Consider the following 19,295-nt stretch of genomic DNA (forward strand, 5'->3'; position numbering starts at 1 on the left):
CCGGACTAACAAAGGACGCCGGGAGGTGGGGGCTTCTCGAGTTGCTCCAGCGGTGGGCGGGCGGCGGAAGGGTTAACTGCACCACCACCTCCCGTGCGCATCCCGCTCCTACCCCCGCCGTCGCTAGGAGACGCCGGAAGTGGGGGAGGGGCCGGCGGCGCGGGCGAGGGTGGGAATCTTTTTCGGGCTCCCGGGGGCGGAGGGAGGGGAGCGCGCGTGCGCGCGCCCGGCCGGCCGTCGCCGCGGTGACCGTCCTCGCAGTCCGTCGGCTCGCGCCCCGCCCCCGTCGCCCCCTCCCCTGTCGCGCGCTGGGGCTGTTTCTCGCTCCTCCCGAGTTACCGCCGCCGTCGCCACCGCTCCTCCTCTCCCGGTCCTGGGTTTCTCTGGCGCTGCGGCCGCCGTTCCCTCTGCGAGCTGTGTGAGGAGGAGGAGGAGGAGGAGGAGGATGTGAAGATGGCGGAGTTGCAGATGCTGCTGGAAGAGGAAATCCCGGGGGGCCGCCGGGCCCTCTTCGACAGCTACACGAATCTGGAACGGGTGGCCGATTACTGCGAGAACAACTACATCCAGGTGCGAGAGCATCCCCCGCTGGGGCGCGTCGGGCCTCAGGGGGCGGTGAGGAACGCGTAGGGGACCCCCCCATGGGGGCCGCGCGCCTCGGGGTGTGGGGCCGAGGCTGCCGCGGGGACACGGCCCGGCGGAGTCCCCGATGGGGGTGGGGAGCTGGGTGAGGGCTGGGGCTGGTGAATGGGTGGGAATCCTCCGGCTGGAGAAACTGCATTTTTAAAACCTTTTTAAAAGCCGTGAAGCCGTCCTCGGCGCGGTGCGTGTGTCGCGTCCCGCCTCCTCGCCGCTGCTGCCCTCGGCCGCCCCCGCACTCCGCGCCGGTCAGCGTTCCGGATGGCAGAGGGGGCGGAGAGTGGCATTTTCTGTTTGACGGAATCCTGCTCCCTCTTAGGGTAGGGGTGTCGCTTGTATTGACGGGTTACTTCCATCCCCCACATTCTGGACGATTTTTAAGGGGCTATCTTGCTGCAGAGTGAAGTGCTTCAGGCTTCAGTTTTCTGTTCCTGTGAATGCTTCAGAAACCCTTTCTTAATATTTTATATTCTAAAGGGGATACGGTAGAAGAGCAGCAGTCTCTTGTTGGAAGTTAATGCCATTTTTCTCCCTGTGGAGAAGGATGGTGAGCTGACTCCCCCCTCCCTCCTAGTCCCGTTAGAATAGGCAATTTTCCTGGGGGTGGGAAGAGGACGGACTATGACTGTTTCTTAGAATCGGGAAGATGAACCTCCTGTTTTTTAAATTTTTTTTTTAATTATTATTTTTTACCGTGATGGATCGTTTGGCACAGGGGCTTATAGTGGTAGCGGCGTGTGTGTGGAGGCGGGGGATACTGGATGATACGAGATCCAGCTGCTCCTGGATGAAGCAAAATATTCTGTGGATTAAAGAAAAATCCTTCTTTAAACATTACTTGAAAGGATAGCAGGTTAAAATGCAGTTTGCAAAATCCAGCATCTTTTGCTTTTTTTGTTAACGGTTATTTTGAATTATGGATTCTGCCTCCATTTTTTTTTTCTTTCCTATTTAAATTCTCTTGGGATAAAGGTGGAAATGGAAGCAGTATGTTGAACTGTTTCTTCACAGTCCTTTTTTTTTTTTTTTCCCCCCTGCTCCCACCTCCATCTCTCCAGGGATCTTTCTTTTTTCTTTTATTTTTGAGACACAATCTCGATCTGTAGCTCAGGTTGGAGTGCGGTGGCCCAATCTCGACTCACTGAAACCTCGGCCTCCTAGGTTTGCGCAAATTCTCGTGCTTCAGCTTCCCGAGTAGCTGGGACTACAGACGCCCGCCACCAGAGCCGGCTAATTTTTGTATTTTTAGTAAAGATGGGGTTTCACCATGTTGGCCAGACTGGTCTCGAACTCCTGACCTCAAGTGATCCACCCACCTCGGCCTTCCAAAGTGCTGGGATTATAGGCGTGAGGCACCTTTCTTAACGTTAGCTGTATAGGAAAGCATTTTCATGTTTTAGTGTAAATTTTAAGAAACTGGTGTTACAATTTTATAGGTTCATAAGTTTTGTAATGGCCACATTGTTGATCACGGAAGTGAGATTTTGTTTGATTAGACATACTATTATCTTGTAGACAACATTTGTATTTGAAAATGAACCACAGTATAAACCTGTTCCCTCAAAAGAGGCAGTTGAGTATGGCTACTAGGAAAGGAATGTAGGCAAGGTTAATACAAAAACATACAAATGTCCACTTGTAAGGTACTTTGCTGATATGAGTGGGGTAGAAAAGATTCAGAGGTTCAGGCCTGGGCAACAAGAGTAAAACTACATCTCAAAAAAAAAAAAAAAAAAAGGTTCAGTTGCTCAATGTTTCTCTAAAATTGAAAGTCTTTTATGGCCTAGAACTGTGTGAGGGGTGGATGGTACATACCTAGTGTCTACAGAGTTTGATAGTCTAGTTAGTAGGAGAGGCTGATCTTGGAGGAAATTAATACCATGTAGTTAATTTACGCTCTGTAGTGCACTGCTGGTGCCAAGGAGGACTGGAGGAAGCAATGCTGTTCTGAGGGAATTCACAAACTCTAGTAGAGGCAAAACCTAAAGGACTGAAGTGGTAATTCCATTGCCTTGTGCAGCATATTATGGGGAAAGAGTTGCAGGTCAGAAGAGAAATTGAGGGTGGAAAAGTGGATTGCAATTATTACCAGTAAGAAATAAAAAATAAGCAGATTTCTCTCTCTTTTGCAAGATGGTTTTTTGTTGTAATTTGAAGGGACAAGTTCCTCTTAAGTTATAATTGCTATATAAAGGTAAAAGGATAAGGATTATTAAAGCTGAAAGGTTAAAGGGAGCAGCAGTTGTCTTTTTAAATATTATATACATTTCCTGCAGTTGAAAAGAGAAAAATGTCACTACTCTCAGTATCTGTTTTAGCAATGGGACTCAAAATTTAGTGTGGTGACATTTTAAAATTTAAAACATAAATATTGATTAATATTAATTTAATAGAAATGAACTTAGATTTTAAAATAGTTTATTTTTTCAATTTAGCATCTGAAGTAGATTTTACACTTTTTCTTTTTAGATTATCGTTTATTTTAGGATGCCTTGGGTATATAATTGGTACACTCTGTCAGGATAATAGCTCTTACATGATTTGTTGGGAAAGTTGATAAATAGAACGTGGTGATAGTGGATTTGTGCTGATCCAGCTGTACATTTGGCTGACGCGCCTTGTGACTAAAGAACTGACTAGCAGGGGTTTTGATGCTGCCTGTGACCCTGCAATAGATGAAAGTTAATTCACAGGATCAGTGATCAAATGGTCAATTTAGCCTCTTTTTTTTTTTTTTTTGAGACAGAGTCTCGCTCTGTCACCCAGGCTGTAGTGTAGTGGTGTGATCTCGATGTCAGCTCACTGCAACCTCCGCCTCCTGGGTTCAAGCGATTCTTCTGCCTCAGCTTCCCGAGTAGCTGGAGCTACAGGCATGCACCACCATGCTTGGCTAATTTTTGTATTTTTAGTAGAGACGGAATTTCCCCATGTTAGCCAGGCTGGTCTGGAACTCCTGACCTCAGATGATCAACCTGCCGCGGCCTCCCAAAGTGTTAGGATTACAGGCGTGAGCCACCGTGCCTGGCTAATTTAGCCTTATTATAGCATCATGTCTTAGCCACTAGCTCGAGTTAACTAACCCAACACTCATTTTATTGTGTGGAAATGTAATTTTTGCCTATAAAGTAGAAAAAAAATCTGTTTTTCGTATGTAGTTAAGTGTTTTTGTTCAGTGTTTTGGTTTTTGTTTTTTTTTTTTTTTTTTGAGACAGAGTCTCACTCTGTCGCCCAGGCTGGAGTGCAGTGGTGTGATCTCGTCTCACTGCAACCTCCGCCTCTTGGGTTCAAGTGATTCTTCTGTCTCAGCCTCCTGAGTAGCTGGGAATATAGGCGCGTGCCACCACACCCAGCTAAGTTTTGTATTTTTGGTAGAGACGGGGTTTTACCGTGTTGGCCAGGCTGGTCTTGAATTCCTGACCTAGGTGATCTGCCTGCCTCAGCCTCCCAAAATGCTGGGATTACAGGGATGAGCCATCATGCCTGGGCTCAGTGTTCTTAAGTCACTGGTTTTATGCCTAGGAACATCAAAACATTTAAGGTAAATAACATTCTAAATGTGGATTATATGAAAATTGAGCCAAGGAAGGGAAATAATTGTGCTGTCCTGAAAATAATTGTACTCTGTTTAAATTGTTTGTGTCTTAGGAAAGTACCCTTCCGAAATACCGTCAGCATTAGGAGTGATCAGATAGTTCCTGTATTGAAACACACATACACACAGACACACACATACACATACACACACATACACACACACAATCTACAAATAGAGCAGGGTTGTAAGTAGCTGTTTTCTAGGTTACTAATGCAGTTAACATTAGAAATTAAGGCCAGGAGCAGTGGCTCATGCCTGTAATCCCAGCACGTTAGGAGGCCAAGGCCAGTGGATGGCTTAAGCCCAGGAGTTCAAGACCAGCCTGGGAAACATGGCGAAACCCCTTCTCTACAAAAAACAAAACAAAACAAAAAACAAAAACCAAAAACTAGCCGGGCCTGGTAGCATGCTTGTAGTCCCACATACTCAGGAGGCTGAGATGGGAGGATCACCTGAGCCTGGAAGGTGGAGGCTGCAGTGAGCCATGATCCCACCATTGCACTCCAGCTTGGATGACAGAGTGAGACTCTGTCTCCAAAAAGATGTTTAAAAATCTGTTTTTTTCCTTTTTTTTTTTGCGACGGAGTTTTGCTCTTGTTGCCCAGGCTAGAGTGCAATGGCACGACTTTGGCTCACTGCTACCTCTGCCTCCAGGGATCAAGCGATCCTCGTGCCTCAGCCTCCTGAATAGCTGGGATTATAGGTGCATGCCACCACACCTGTATACTTTTTGTATTTTTAGTAGAGATGGGGTTTCACCATGTTGGCCAGGCTGGTCATGAACTCCTGATCTCAAGTGATCCACCCATCTCAGCCTCCCAAAATGCTGGGATTGTAAGTGTTAGTTGCCATGCCCGGCCTAAATTTTTTTTTTTTTTTTTTTGAGATGGAGTTTTGCTCTTGTTGCCCAGGCTGGAGTGCAGTGGCACGATCTCAGCTCACTGCAGCCCCTGCCCCCAGGGTTCAAGTGATTCTCCTGCCTCAGCCTCCCGAGTAGCTGGGATTACAGGCGCGTGCCAACACACCCAGCTCATTCTTGTATTTTTAGTAGAAATGGAGTGTTGGCCAGGCTGGTCTCAAACTCCTGACTTCAGATGACCTACCCGCCTCGGCCTCCCAAAGTGCTAGGATTAGAGGTGTGAGCCACTGCGCCTGGCCCCCTAAAAGTCATTTTTAATAAAAATTTAGACAGTTTCATTATTCTAACCTCTAGAAAATGGGATAGTCAAAATATTTTTTTCTAAAATATGATAAGTATAACTACAATTTGCTGATATTTATGAGATCGATTTTATTTTTTGCCTATACAAAGGATTTAGTAGTTTGTAGAGACTTTTTTTTGAGATACGTGTAAGACCCGTGTTTCTTTTCTTCATTTATTAATATACATATCTAGGCTGGGCACGGTGGCCCACACGTGTAATCTCAGCACTTCGGGAGGCCGAGGCAGACAGATCACGAGATCAGGGGATCGAGACCATCCTGGCCAACATGGTGAAACTGCATCTCTAATAAAAATACAAAAATTAGCTGGGTATGGTGGCGTGTGCCTGTAGTCCCAGCTACTTGGGAGGCTGAGGTGGGAGAGTCGCTTGAACCTGGGAGGCAGAGGTTGCAGTGAGCCAAGATCATGCCATTGCACTCCAGCCTGGTGACAGAGCAAGACTCTGTCTCAAAAGAAGAAAAAAAAAATTACAGGTATAATGCCTAATATGTTTGAAGGTGTCCAGGAATTAAAAATGTTTTGGTTAACTTGGAATCTGCGTTTTTGCAAATAGAAGAATTTTATTATAATATAGTTGTTTTGGTAGATGAAATAACTCATTATTTGTTACTTTCCTGAAATCTGAAAAGCTAACTTGTTGATACGTACATTTTTGTTAGATAAAAGTTACTGATTTTTGTGAGTGACAGTTCACATAGATACACAGTAAAATCTTATTGTTTGGATTAAGAGTAGAATCATCCCATAATATGGATTTACTCAAAAGAGAAGAAATTAAGAATTTACTTTAAATTTTTACCTGAAATGTATTTGAACAATAGGAGACGTAGTAGTAGCTTTCCTTTTCTTCTCTTAATCAGTGTGGATACTCCCAGAGTTCACTAAAAACTTCATGAGAGGTTTACAAGGGGATATTATCAGTCAGTTTCATAAAAAGTAATTACTAAAATGCTATAAAGATTTAAAATTTTTATTTAATAAAAATAATTAGAATACATGCTCATTGTTGAAAAATTATTAGAGAATACAAGTAGATATTATGAAAGAAACGGAAAATTGCCCAATCATCTTGAATATATATCTGGTACTCATACTTTTAAATCTTTTTTGTATGCACAACTATATATCAATATTTTTGTAGAAATGGGTTTATGTTCTATATTATGTACCTTTAAAAGAAACTTTTAAGGTTGGTGGGCTTGACTTTCTTTTTAAATGGATGTCATATAGTATATTGGGAGGAGATTGGTTATATTTATAAGTCGAGTTCTGTATGTTCTTGCAAATGGGAGAATCTGAAAATACCTAGAATGAAGGAGAAAGAGGTCAGTTGAGAATAAGGAGACTGAGTAGAATTTGGGAGACAGTATTCCCCATAGATTAAGATGACTCAACTCATTTGAAATTGATCAAGGTTTACCATTCCTCAAGAAATTAGTCCCTAACTCTCAGCAGAGACATTTGGTGAATAGATTTTCAGTGACAAATCAGTCATCCTCAAGACCTTTGACAAGATTGCAAAAACAGGCTAATTTATATTTGAGCCCCTTGCTCTTTTAAACATTTTGTCATTTGTACACTTCCTACACTTTCTTGTCCAGTGAACTTAAGTGACCTCATAATTCCCGTTATTGATCCAGTCTCACCTCATTTCGCCCTTCCTTGAAGAACTTCCTGGTTCAAAATTGCTCTTTACCAAAATAATAATTAATAAACTGTTCGTTTACTTTTTCTTTTTTGTTTTTTTTTTTTTTTTTGAGATGGAGCCTCACTCCTTCGCCCAGGTTAGAGTGCAGTGGTGTGATTTGGCTCACTGCAACCTCCAGCTCCTGGGTTCAAGCAATTCTCCTGCCTTAGCCTCCTGAGTAGTTGGGATTACAGGTGTGCGTCAGCACACCCAGCTAATTTTTGTATTTTTAGTAGAGACAGGGTTTCTCCATGTTGACCAGGCTGGTCTCAAATTCCTGACCTCAAGTGATCAATCCGCCTCGGCCTCCCACAGTGCTGGGATTACAGGTGTGAACCATTGTGCCCGGCCTCATTTACTTTTTCTTCTTACCTTGGTATGGGTAATGTGTGAATGTATGATAGGTTTACTTTATTTAGAGTCACCTTTTCTCACCCAGAGAATAGTATATAAACCAAATTGATTTACTTATGTGTAAAATATGTAGTAGACATATATTTGAGCATGAGGTGCTTTTGGTGTTACTTTTTCTTTTAAAATGCAGGGAATTTAATAGTATGCAGTTTCAGTGTGTGTAAAGTAATCTTTTGGTGGATGAAGTGTATTTGGTGGATGAATATGCTGTGATTTGCTTACACCCACCCCAAATCCATTTTGTAGCACCCTACTCACTGTCCAGAGATTCTGGGAAAAAAACAATAGAGAAGACAAAGCCAATCTAGACACCATTTGACTCTACCTTGTGAATATTCTGAAAGTTACATTAGGCTAGTTGTAGATTTTTTTTTTTTAGACAGAGTCTCTGTCACCCAGGCTGGAGTGCAGTGGCACGATCTTGGCTTACTGCAACCTCTACCTCCTGGGTTCAAGCAATTCTTCTGTCTCAGCCTCCCGAGTAGCTGGGATTACAGGTGCACGCCACCACGCCTGGCTAATTTTTATATTTTTAGTAGAGACGGGGTTTCACCATATTGGCCAGGCTGGTCTCGAACTCCTGACCTTAGGTGATCCGCCCGCCTCAGCCTCCCAAAGTGCTGGGATTACTGTGTAAGCCACCGTGCCTGGCCTAGTTGTAGATTTTTGATAGTTTATGGTTGAATTTTTATGGGATTGGTTAATAGATTGGATTCATGAAGGAGCATGTAGGGCGACACCATTCTATTTTGGATTTTTCTTTTACTTTGTGTTTCCTTCCAGATACAAAGGTCCTAGAAAATGGAGTCATTTCTTAAACATTTCTGTATTTTCCCATTAGCCGTAGGGTGTTCTACATGTAGTAGCCACTCATTAAATAGTTGCTGAATGTAAGAAATACAGATTTGAATATGCAAGAGCCTATGCACTGAAATATTTTTATTGCTTTGTTTTTATTTTTTTTGAGACAGGACTCACTCTGTCACTCAGGCTGGAGTGTAGTAGCACGATTATGGGTCACTGCAGCTTGCACTCCCAAGCTCAAACAGTCCTCCCACTTCAGCTCCCAAAGTAGCTGGGACTACAGTCTTATGCCACCATGCCCAGCTAATTTTTTTTTTTGTTAGAGGTGGGATCTCACTATATTGCTCAGGCATAGCAACACCTGGGCTCAAGCAGTTGGTCTTGAAACACCTGGGCTCAAGCAGTTCTCCTCCGTTGGCTTCCCAAAGTGCTGGGATTACAGCTGTCAGCTGCCATGCCTGGCCTTGAATTGTTTTATAAGTAGGATATAATTACCTCTAAATTTACCTTGCAAGCTTTTTCCTATTTGATTTTTTGAGTGACATTTATGTTCTGTAAAGTTTTACAATACTTTTCATATTTGCGGAGTTCATGCAAAGAGCATAGTTTTGCTCTTTTTTCTTAAACAAGTAATATACTTTGTAGAAAATTTGAGTGATGTAACAGCTTTGTGTTGAATCATTTACAACATGAATTTTTTCTCATTTGATTTTTAAAGTCAGGTTTATTGAGGTTTAATACATATATGGAACAAATCACCCTTTTTAGGTGTAAAGGTTTATGAATTACGATAAACTTACATAGTCATGTAACCACCACAATGTAAAATTTTCCTTGTATCCTCTGTAGTCAGTCCTGTCCCTCCACTACTAGCCTTTGGTAAACACTGATATGTTTTCTGTCCCTCTAGTTTTTGCCTTTTCTAGAATGCCATATAAAGGGCATTATATAGTATAGAGCCTTTTGTGTTTGACTTCTTGGTACTAGAAGTCCTAATACGTTTGAAAAGCATCAGTGTTACTGTGTTTTGTCAGTACTTTGTTCCTTCTTACTGAGTAATATTCTGTGGTATGAAAGAATCATAATTTGTTCATCCGTTCACCAACTGATGGATTTCTGGATTGTTTCTAGTTTTAGGCAGTGGTGAATATAGCTATAAATATTTGTATACAGGTGTTGGTGCAACCTAAGTCTTCACTCTTTTGGGTAAATTTTAGGGAACAGATCCACTGTTGTACCCTGGTGACAGTGGATGTATCTGCATAGGCTGCATAGGCAGCGTTTGAACTCCATCTGATCTGACTCTTGGCAGAGCACCTTGTGATCCTCTTGGAATATGAGATTATGGGAAGTTTGTGAGGACGTTATGTGAAGCCCTTTCTCAATCTCTTCATCTGCCAAGGAAGCTGTACATGATAACAGTGCCTCATCACCTCCTGGTTCTGATGAGATGAGGCTCTCTGTTGTACCCTTTTAAGTAGTAGCTGCAGGCTGTAAGACTTAGTTACAGCATGGCATTGGCTCATCTGCAACAGAGTGTCATATCTATGTTGTAGTCACCTGGCTCCTTTTGTTTTGGTATTGCTCTGCATAAGGTCTGTACCTTTTACTACTATTCCTTCTGCTCTCTATGTAAATGGTAGGCTTTCTGAACCTAACAAGCACTTGGGCAGGTCTATCACACTGCCTTCTCTTTGCCTTGACAATTGAATATCTAATAGTGGGATTATTACCATACGGTAAGTGTATGTTTAGCTTTATACAAATTGCCAAACTCTTTTCCAAAAACGATGGTACCATTTGCGTTCCCACCAGCAAAGATCCAGTTGTTCTTCGTCTTTGTCAGCATTTGGTTTTGTCAGGTTTTAAAATTTTAGCTGTTCTGTTGTTAGTGATGTCTCAAACGCCATATATGACAAGCCCACAACTAACATCATACTCAAGCATGAAAAGTTGAAACCTTTTCCTCTAAGATCAGGAATAAGACAGTGGTGCCCAATTTCACTAGTTCTATTTAATCAAGTACTGCAAAATACTAGAAATCCTAGCCAGCCAGTTAGGAAAGAAAAATAAATAAAAGGCATCAAAATTGGAAGAAGTTAAATTGTCTTTGTTTGCAAATGACATGATCCCTTATGTATACAAAACCCTAAAGACTCCACCAAAACTGTTAGAACTAATTAACAAATTTAGTAAAGTTGTAGGAGACAAGATCAACATGAAAAAATCTGTTGTGTTTCTACATATTAACTACAAACGATCTGAAAAAGAAATTAAAACATTTCCATTTACAATGGCAGCAGAAAGAATAGAATACTTAGGAATAAATTTAACCAAGGAGGTGAAAGATTTGTACACTAAAAACTAAAAAACATTTATGAGAGTAATTGAAGAAGATGCAAACAAATGGAAAGATATCCTGTGCTCATGAATTGGAAGATTTGATATTGTTAAAATGTCCATACTACACAAACCCAACTATAGATTTAATGCACTCTCTATCAGTATTCCAGTGGTATTTTTCACAAAAATAGAAAGACCCTAAAAGTCATAGGAAACCACAAAAGACTTTGAATAGCCAAAGCAGTCTTGAATAAGAACAAAGTTGGAGGTATCATACTTCCTGATTTCAAACTATATTACAGAGCTATAGGCCAGGCATGGTGGCTCACACCTGTTATCCCAGCACTTTGGGAGGCCGAGGCAGCCGCATCACCTGAGGTCAGGAGTTCAAGACCAGCATGGCCAGCGTGGAGAAACCTCATCTCTACTAAAAATACAAAAATTAGCTGGGCATGATGGCACATGCCTGTAGTCCCAGCTACTCAGGAGGCTGAGTTGGGAGAACCGCTTGAACCCAGGAGGTGGAGGTTGCAGTGAGCTGAGATCACGCCACTGCACTCCATCCTGGGCAACAGAGCGAAATTCTGTCTCAAGAGAAGCTATAGTAATCACAACAGGGTGTTACTGGCATAAAAGACACGTAGACTAATGGAATACAATAGAGCCCAGAAATGTACCCACATCTGTGCAGTCAACTAAGCTTTGATAAAGGCACCAGGTACACAATGGGAAAGGATAATTCAGTAAATGGCATAGGGAGAACTATATCCACATGCAAAAGAATGAAATTGGATCGTTATATTACACACACAAATTAGCTAGAAATGGATTAAAGACTTAAATGTAAGATCTGAAATTATAAAACTCTTGGATATGGGTCAGATGTTTGTTCCCTTCAGATCTCTTGTTGAAATGTGATTCCTAGTGTTGGAGGTGGGTCTTGGTGGGAGATGACTGAATTATGGGGGCAGATCCCTCATGGATGGTGTAGCACCATCCCCTTGGTGATAAGTGAGTTCTTGCTTGCTTCACGTGAGAACTGGTTGTTTAAAATTAGTCTGGGAGCCCCCCCACCATGTGACATGCTGGCTCCACTTCTGCCATGATTACACCTCACCAGAAGTACATGCCAGCACTATGCTTTGTGTAAAGCCTGCAGAACCAAGAGCTGATTAAACCTCTTCTTTATAAATTACCCAGCCTTAGATATTCTTTCATATGATCATAAGAATGGACTGATACACTCCTAGAAGAAAACATAGGGGAAAAAGCTCCTTGATACTGGTCTTGGCAATGGTTTTTATATGACACCGAAAGCACAGGCAACAAAAGCAAGAAAAGATGAGAGTGACTACATCAAACTTAAAGGCTTCTGCACAGCAAAGGACACAAAATGAAAAGACAGTGTATAGAATGGGAGAAAATGTGCAAACCATACATCTATCTGATAAAGGGTTTATATCCAGTATGTGTGTGCGTGTTTGTGTATGTGTGTATATATGTGTGTGTGTGTGTGTGTGTATATATATATATATATATAAAGGACTCATACAACTTAATAGCAAGGAGGTGGAGAAAAGAGAATCCTTGTATTCAGTGGGAATGTAAATTGGAACAGCCATTTTGAAAAACTGGTTCCAGCGGGGCATGGTGGCTCATGCCTGTCATTCAGCACTTTCGGAGGCCGAGGCTGGTGGATCACCTGAGGTCAGGAGTTGAAGACCAGCCTGGCCAATATGGTGAAACCCTGTCTCTCCTAAAAATAAAAAAATTAGCTGGGTGTGGTGGCGAGTGTCTGTAGACCCAGCTACTCCGAAGGCTGAAGCAGGAGAATTGCTTGAACCTGGGAGGCAGAGGTTGCAGTGAGCCGAGATCACGCCACTGCACTCCAGCCTGGGCAACAGAGCAAGACTCCGTCTCAAAAAAAAAAAAAAGGAAAACCAGTTCTCCCTAAAATTAAAAATAGGACAAACATATATCCCACTTCTGGGTATATATCCCTAGGGAATGAAATCATTATCTCAGAGAGACGTCTGCACACCCATGTTTATTTCAGCATTATTCATGGTAGCTAATATATGGAAACAACCTAAGTGTCAGTGGATGAATGGATGAAGAAAATGTGTACTGTATGCACGGTTTTCCCTCAGTCTACATGGGGCATTGGTTCTAGGATCCCCAAGTATACCCAAATCTGCAGGTACTCAAATCCTGCAGTCACCCCTGCGGAACACGTGTATATGAAAAGTCATCCATCCATCTGTATATGTGGATGAATACCGTATTTGGTTGAAAATAATCTGTGTATATTGGACCACACAGTTCAAGGGTCAACTGCATATATAATAGAATATTATTCAGCCATAAAAAGAAGGAAACCCTACTATTTGTGTCAACATGGATGAACCTGGAGAACATTATGGTAAGTGAAATAAGCCAGGCACAGAAAGACAAATACCGTATGATTTCACTTATATGAGGAATCTAAAAAGTTGAACCCATAGAATGAAGCAGAGAATAGAATGGTGTTTGCCAGGGGCCATTGGGAGGTGGGGAGAAATGGGGAGATGTTGGGCACAGGGCACAAGTTTGTGTTATAGGATGAATGTGTTTTGGGGGTGTAATGTACTATGTAGTAACTATAGTTAATAATATTGTATACTTGAAATTTACTAAGACAGTCAGTGTGTATATATATGTGTGTGTGTGTTTTTTTTTTTTTTTGAGACAAGATCTTTTTCTGTTACCCAGGCTGGAGTGCAGTGGCATGATCATGGCTCACTGCAGCCTCACCTCCCCAGGTTCAAGTGATCCTCCCACCTCAGCCTTCCTAGTAGCTGGGACTACGTGCGTGTACCACCACACATTGCTAATTTTTATAGAGACAGGGTTTCGCCCTGTTGCCTAGGCTGGTCTCGAACTCCTGGGCTCTACCCATCCACCCACCTTGGCCTCCCAAAGTGCTGGGATTATAGGTGTGAGCTACTATTTGCCTGGTCAAGGGTAGATTTTAAGTGTTGCCCACTCCCCGCCCCCACCAAAGATAATCAAGAAATGATTATCTTGATTGTGATAACTATTTTACAGTTTATATGTGTATCATGTCATCATGTTGTACACTTTAAATATATACAGTTTTTGTCAGTTATACCTCAGTAAAGCTGGGGAAAAAAAAAAAACCCAAAGCAAACTGAAGCAAAACCAAACAATATTGCCTACAAGCCACAAGCGATCAGCATCTAGCCTTGACATCATCTCCTGTTATACTCCTGTACCCTTCTTTGTTCACTCAACTTCAGCCACTTTGGCTTCCTTTTCTTGAACATACCAGGCATACTTCTGCCTCGGGGCCTTTTTACTTTGTACTTGTTATGCCCTCTGCCAGGAGTACTCTACTCCAAGATAGTTGCATGATTGGTTCTTTTACTTCAAGCTTTTGCTGATACATCACGTTCTTGGTGACCCCTTCTTGGTTACTCTGTGTAAAATTATAACATACTCCTGCCACTTGCTCACTCTCCCCTTGCTTATACTTATCTTTCCATGCTTTTTTTACCCCTACATATTTTCTTTTAACATACAGTGTATCTTATTTATTTGTGTGTTTTCCCTCCCTGGTAAGTGAGGGCAGAGATTTTTGTCTCTTACTCATTTCCAGTACCTGGAACAGTGCCTGGCACAAAATAGGCACTCCGTAAATATTTGCTAAATGAGCAAATTAGATCTTTTCTAGTAATTATTAGAAAATGTCTGAGGGCAGTGAAATAAATTAGTTTTGGGCCAGGCACAATGGCTCACTCCTGTAATCCTAGCACTTTGGGAGGCTGAGGTAGGCAGATTGCCTGAGCTCAGGAGTTTGAGACCAGCCTGGCCAACATGGTAAAACCCCATCTCTACTAAAAACAAAAAAATTTATCCGGGCATGTTGGTGTGCACCTGTAGTGCCTCGGGAGGCTGAGGCACAAGAGTTGCTTGAACCCGAGAGGTTGCAGTGAGCCTAGATTGCACCACTGCACGCCAGCCTAGGCAACAGAGTGAGGCTCCATCTCAAAAAACAAAACAAAACAAAACAAAACAAAAACTTAGTTTTGCAAATTTGAAGAGTTGATAGATTTATGCTCTGGAAAATGAAAGTTGGCAAATACTTTTTATTTGTCCAGAATATTTAATGTGGATATGGCCAACAGAATTGACACTAATATTCCACATATGGTTGGTGCTTTAGAATTAAGCAGTTTATTTACAGTTACTTAGTGCAGGACTTACTTGATAATGGAAGATCATCAAATGTCTGAATTGATCTACAGCTTCCTGGGAGGTGTAAGCAAGGGAGATATTCCTATTATAACAAATCAGATGAGTCAACTCAAGTTTACCTCTGACTCTGCTAAACTAAAATTCTGTGAAGAGAGGAATTATGTTCATTTTTTTTTTTTTTTGCTTGTTGTGTCCTCATTTCTTAGTGTTCAATAAATTTTTGTTGAGTAAAATGAACTTATGACTCATACCATTTATTTTATTATATGTTTTTTTCCTTCCTGGTCATTCAAAAATCTTTATTGAGCATCTTTCCATTCTGTGAGGTCAGTGGTAAGTAACTCATGGACCAAGTCTAGTTCTGTTACCATTTTGATTTCTATGAAGAGTCTTTGTTGTAAATTTTGAATTAATGAAGTTGAATTGCATATAATATGGGACTGTTTTTTTGTTTTTCTTGCTATTATGTGGCCTTACCCACTTATCTGTTGAAGACTTTGAATAAAGGCAAGGAGATAGGTTGTTAGGAACCTACGAAACAAAGTTGAATAGGGGAAGCCAACAAGGGATGCCAGCTTCTTTCAATATGTAGTACCAAAGTCTTGTGCCAGGAGATAGTGCTTAAATAGTGATTCCTTGTCTCCCTCAAAACCTTTTATTTATTTATTTATTTATTTATTTATTTTTGAGACAAGGTCTCACTCTGTCATCCAGGCTGGAGTGCAGTGGCGTGATCTCAGCTCACTGCAGCCTCTGCCTTCTGGTCTCAGGCACTCCTCCTGCCTCAGCCTCTCTAGTACTACTGCTGGGATTGCAGGTGCGTGCCACCATGCCTGGCTAATCTCCTTTAAAACCTTTTATTCTGAATATAGAAGAGCAGGCTAGGTTGACAAAAAAAGATTTAAATTGCTTGGCTTGATATAATGCTTATACACACACATATACACACACATCTCACTATTTTTGAGAGAAAAGTTTAAATTTATTGACATGAAATTTATATTATTTCTAGTTTTTAAATCATGCATTTGTTTATAATGTATTAACATGAATACTTATGAATTTTATTCATGTGTAAGTAATACAGTCTTTACCGTTAACAAAAGACCATGAGATCTGTGGAAGAAGAAAAAGGAGAGCTTTATTTCCTGTAGAGGATTACAGCCTGCATATTGGGAAGTGGAGCCTCCGGCCAAAACTAAAAGCAAGCGGCAGGCCGAGGCAGGCGGGTCACCTGAGGTCAGGAGTTTGAGACCAGCCTGGCCAATGTGGTGAAACCTTGTCTCTACTAAAAATACAAAAATTAGCTGGATGTGGTGGCACACACCTGTAGTCCCAGCTACTCGGGAGGCTGAGGCAGGAGAATTGCTTAAACCCGGGAAGCGGAGGTTGCAGTTAGCTGAGATTGCTGCACTGCACTCTAGCCTGGAGGACAGAGCGAGACTGCGTCTCAAAAAACAAAACAAAAAAATTAATGTGAGCAGGTTAGTTTGTGGTACAAACATGTTATGTGCATGTAATGACAAGGCATTATATTTGAGGTTTTTTTTCGTTCTTTTGAAATGAGTGATTAAAGACCCAATTTCTAGGGCTATTTATTTCTTTATTTTTGAAATAGAGATGGGATTTCCCAGGCTGATCTCCAACTCCTGACCTCAAAGACATCCTTCTGCCTGGGCGTCCCAAAGTGTTGAGATTACAGGTGTGAGCCACTGTGCCCAGCCCTTCAGAGTTACTAATGAGGTTTAAAAACATGTTTTTAGAAGTAGATTTAAAACTCTCTGATTAATTGAGATTGGTTTAATACTATTTGATGTTATTTGCATATAGGCTCTTCTGACAAAAATATGTTAATTAAATCATGTCCTCTTTGGCCACTAATCAGGTGCCCTTTCTGCCTTTCCAAAAGTAACAGTTTTTGTCCAAGTTAGTTAAAGCACTGTTTCTTGGTGTATGTGGTGGCTCACACCTCTAATCTCAGCACTTTGGGAGGCTGAGGTGGGAGGATTGCTTGAGCCCAGGAGTTTGAGACTACCCTCGGCAAAAAGACGAGAGACCCCATCTCTACAAAAATTATAGAAATTAGCTGGATACAGAGGTGTGTGATGGTGTGCCAGCTCCTTGGGAGGCTGAGATGGGAGGATTCCTTGAGCTCAGGAGGTGGAGGCTGCAGTGAGCACAGAGGCTGCAGTGACCCTTGATAGTGCTTGAAATGTCAGATGTTACTATTCATTTATATATTTCCATTTGGTTCTTACTCCATGGTAAACCTTTGTGCTTAAACTTTGTTTAGAGACAGTCTTATTGAGCAGCTTAAGTTGTATCATCTTAAAATTATAAGAAAATACTATAGGCCATTAATATTATTCATAGAAAGGAAACAATCTTTAATAATAAAACCCCAACAATGCCAGGAAATACACTAATGGTGTATTTCCTGATGAAAATAATCAAGAACAATTTAATTTTTAAATAAACATATATATTTTTCCTTTTTTTCTGAGACAGAGTCTCTCGCTCTGTTGCCCAAGTTAGAGTGCAGTGGCGCGATCACGTCTCACTGCAACCTCTGCCTCCTGGGTTCAAGTGATTCTTCTGCCTTAGCCTCCTGAGTAGCTGTGATTACAGGGGACTGCCGCCACACCCGGCTAATTTTTGCTTTTTTTTTTTTTTTTTTTTGAGATGAATTTTCACTGTTATTGCCCAGGCTGGAGTGCAATGGCGTGATTTTTAGATGTGAAGCCAGCAGGGCTTCTGGGTCGGGTGGGGACTTGGAGAACTTTTCTGTCTAGCTAAACGATTGTAAACATACCAATCTGCGCTCTGTGTCTGCTAAAGGTTTGTGAATGCACCAATCAGCACTCTGTGTCTAGCTAAAGGTCTGTAAATGTACCAATCAGCACTCTGTAAAATGGACCAATCAGCAGGAAGTGGGCAGGGCCAAATAAGGGAATAAAAGCTGGCCACCGGCGCTAGCAATGGCAACCCACTGGGGTCCCATTCCACGCTGTGGAGTATGCTTTCTTAGCTCTTCCGTGATAAATCTTGCTGCTGCTCACTCTTTGGGTCCGCACTACGTTTTTGAGGTGTAACACTCACCGTGAAGGTCTGCAGCTTCACTCCTGAAGCCAGCGAGACCAGGAACCCACCGGGAGGAATAAACAATTCCAGAGGCGCCACCCTTTAAGAGCTGTAACACTCACTGTGAAGGTCTGGTCTGCAGCTTCACCCTGAAGTCAAGCGAGACCACAAACCCACCGGAAGGAAGAAATTGCAGACACCTCTGAACATCTGAAGGAACAAACTCGGGACACACCATCTTCAAGAACTGTAACATTCACTGCGAGGGTCTGCGGCTTCATTCTTGAAGTCAGGGAGACCGAGAACCCACTGGAAGGAACCAATTCTGGACACAGTCTTAGCTCACTGCAGTTCTCCTCCTGGGTTCAAGCGATTCTCCTGCCTCAGCCTCCGGAGTTGCTGGGACTACCAGCGCCCGCCACCATGCCTGGCTAATTCGGTATTTTTAGTAGAGATGGGGTTTCACCATCTTGGCCAGTCTGGTCTCAAACTCCTGACCTCAGGTGATCCACCCACCTCGGCCTCCCAGAGTGCTGGCATTGCAGGCGTGAGCCACCGTGTCCGGCCCTAATTTTTGTATTTTTGGTAGAGATGGGATTTCACCACGTTGGCCAGGCTGGTTTCAAACTCCTTACCTCTAGTGATCCGCTGGCCTCGGCTTCTCAAAGTGCTGGGGTTACAGGTGTGAGGCACTGTGCCCGGCAGTATTTTCTTTTTTGATCAGATGAGTTTTGCTTTCGACAAAAATTTGCTTCTGGCTGAGCACGGTGGCTCACGCCTGTAATCCCAGCACTTTGGGAAGCCGAGGCGGACAAATCACCTGAGGTCAGGAGTTCGAGACTAGCCTGGACAACATGGTGAAAGCTCGTCTTTACTAAAAATAAAAAAAAAATAAAGAAAAAAGAAAATTGCTTGTAATTCTATATTGAATCCAAATGAGATTTTAGAATAGTAAGTGCTTTCCCAACTATTTAAATCTTTGAAAAGTTTAGTGTTGCATATGTGCAAACCAGATAGGTCTACCAGATACTATTTTGGTTTTTGGTATATTTTTCAGGTTTTTGCTAACAACCACAAAAGACTGTTTTTGTTTGTTTGTTTGTTTTTTGTATATTAGAGGAAAATATTTCTGTAGCTTGGGAATATATGAGACTAATAAGCATGTGTATCACCAGTGTGTATGATACCATATTACTGCCCGAATGAACACATCAGCTATGAGAAGGAAGGTGAGAATTTGAGAAATACTG

General features: G+C 42.0%; 1 protein-coding gene across 41 annotated transcripts in view; it reads left to right on the forward strand.

The window, feature by feature from the left end:
- Window positions 1–225: 225 nt before the first annotated feature.
- The window catches only part of LOC105468060 (abl interactor 2), a 118,844-nt gene continuing 99,774 nt past the window's right edge, over window positions 226–19,295 (forward strand). For 10 of the 41 annotated variants that reach the window (XM_011717995.3, XM_011718000.3, XM_024788590.2 and 7 more), the window contains exon 1: window positions 228–570. In XM_011717995.3, the coding sequence (XP_011716297.1) occupies window positions 454–570 (117 nt within the window). In that variant the 5' untranslated portion in view covers window positions 228–453. Of the gene's footprint in view, window positions 571–19,295 lie in introns of all 41 variants that reach the window. The other 31 variants (XM_011718002.3, XM_071073262.1, XM_071073264.1 and 28 more) reach the window with 6 other exon arrangements.

The sequence above is a fragment of the Macaca nemestrina genome, chromosome 11 (assembly GCF_043159975.1).
Source record: "Macaca nemestrina isolate mMacNem1 chromosome 11, mMacNem.hap1, whole genome shotgun sequence".
Taxonomy (NCBI): Eukaryota; Metazoa; Chordata; class Mammalia; order Primates; family Cercopithecidae; genus Macaca; species Macaca nemestrina.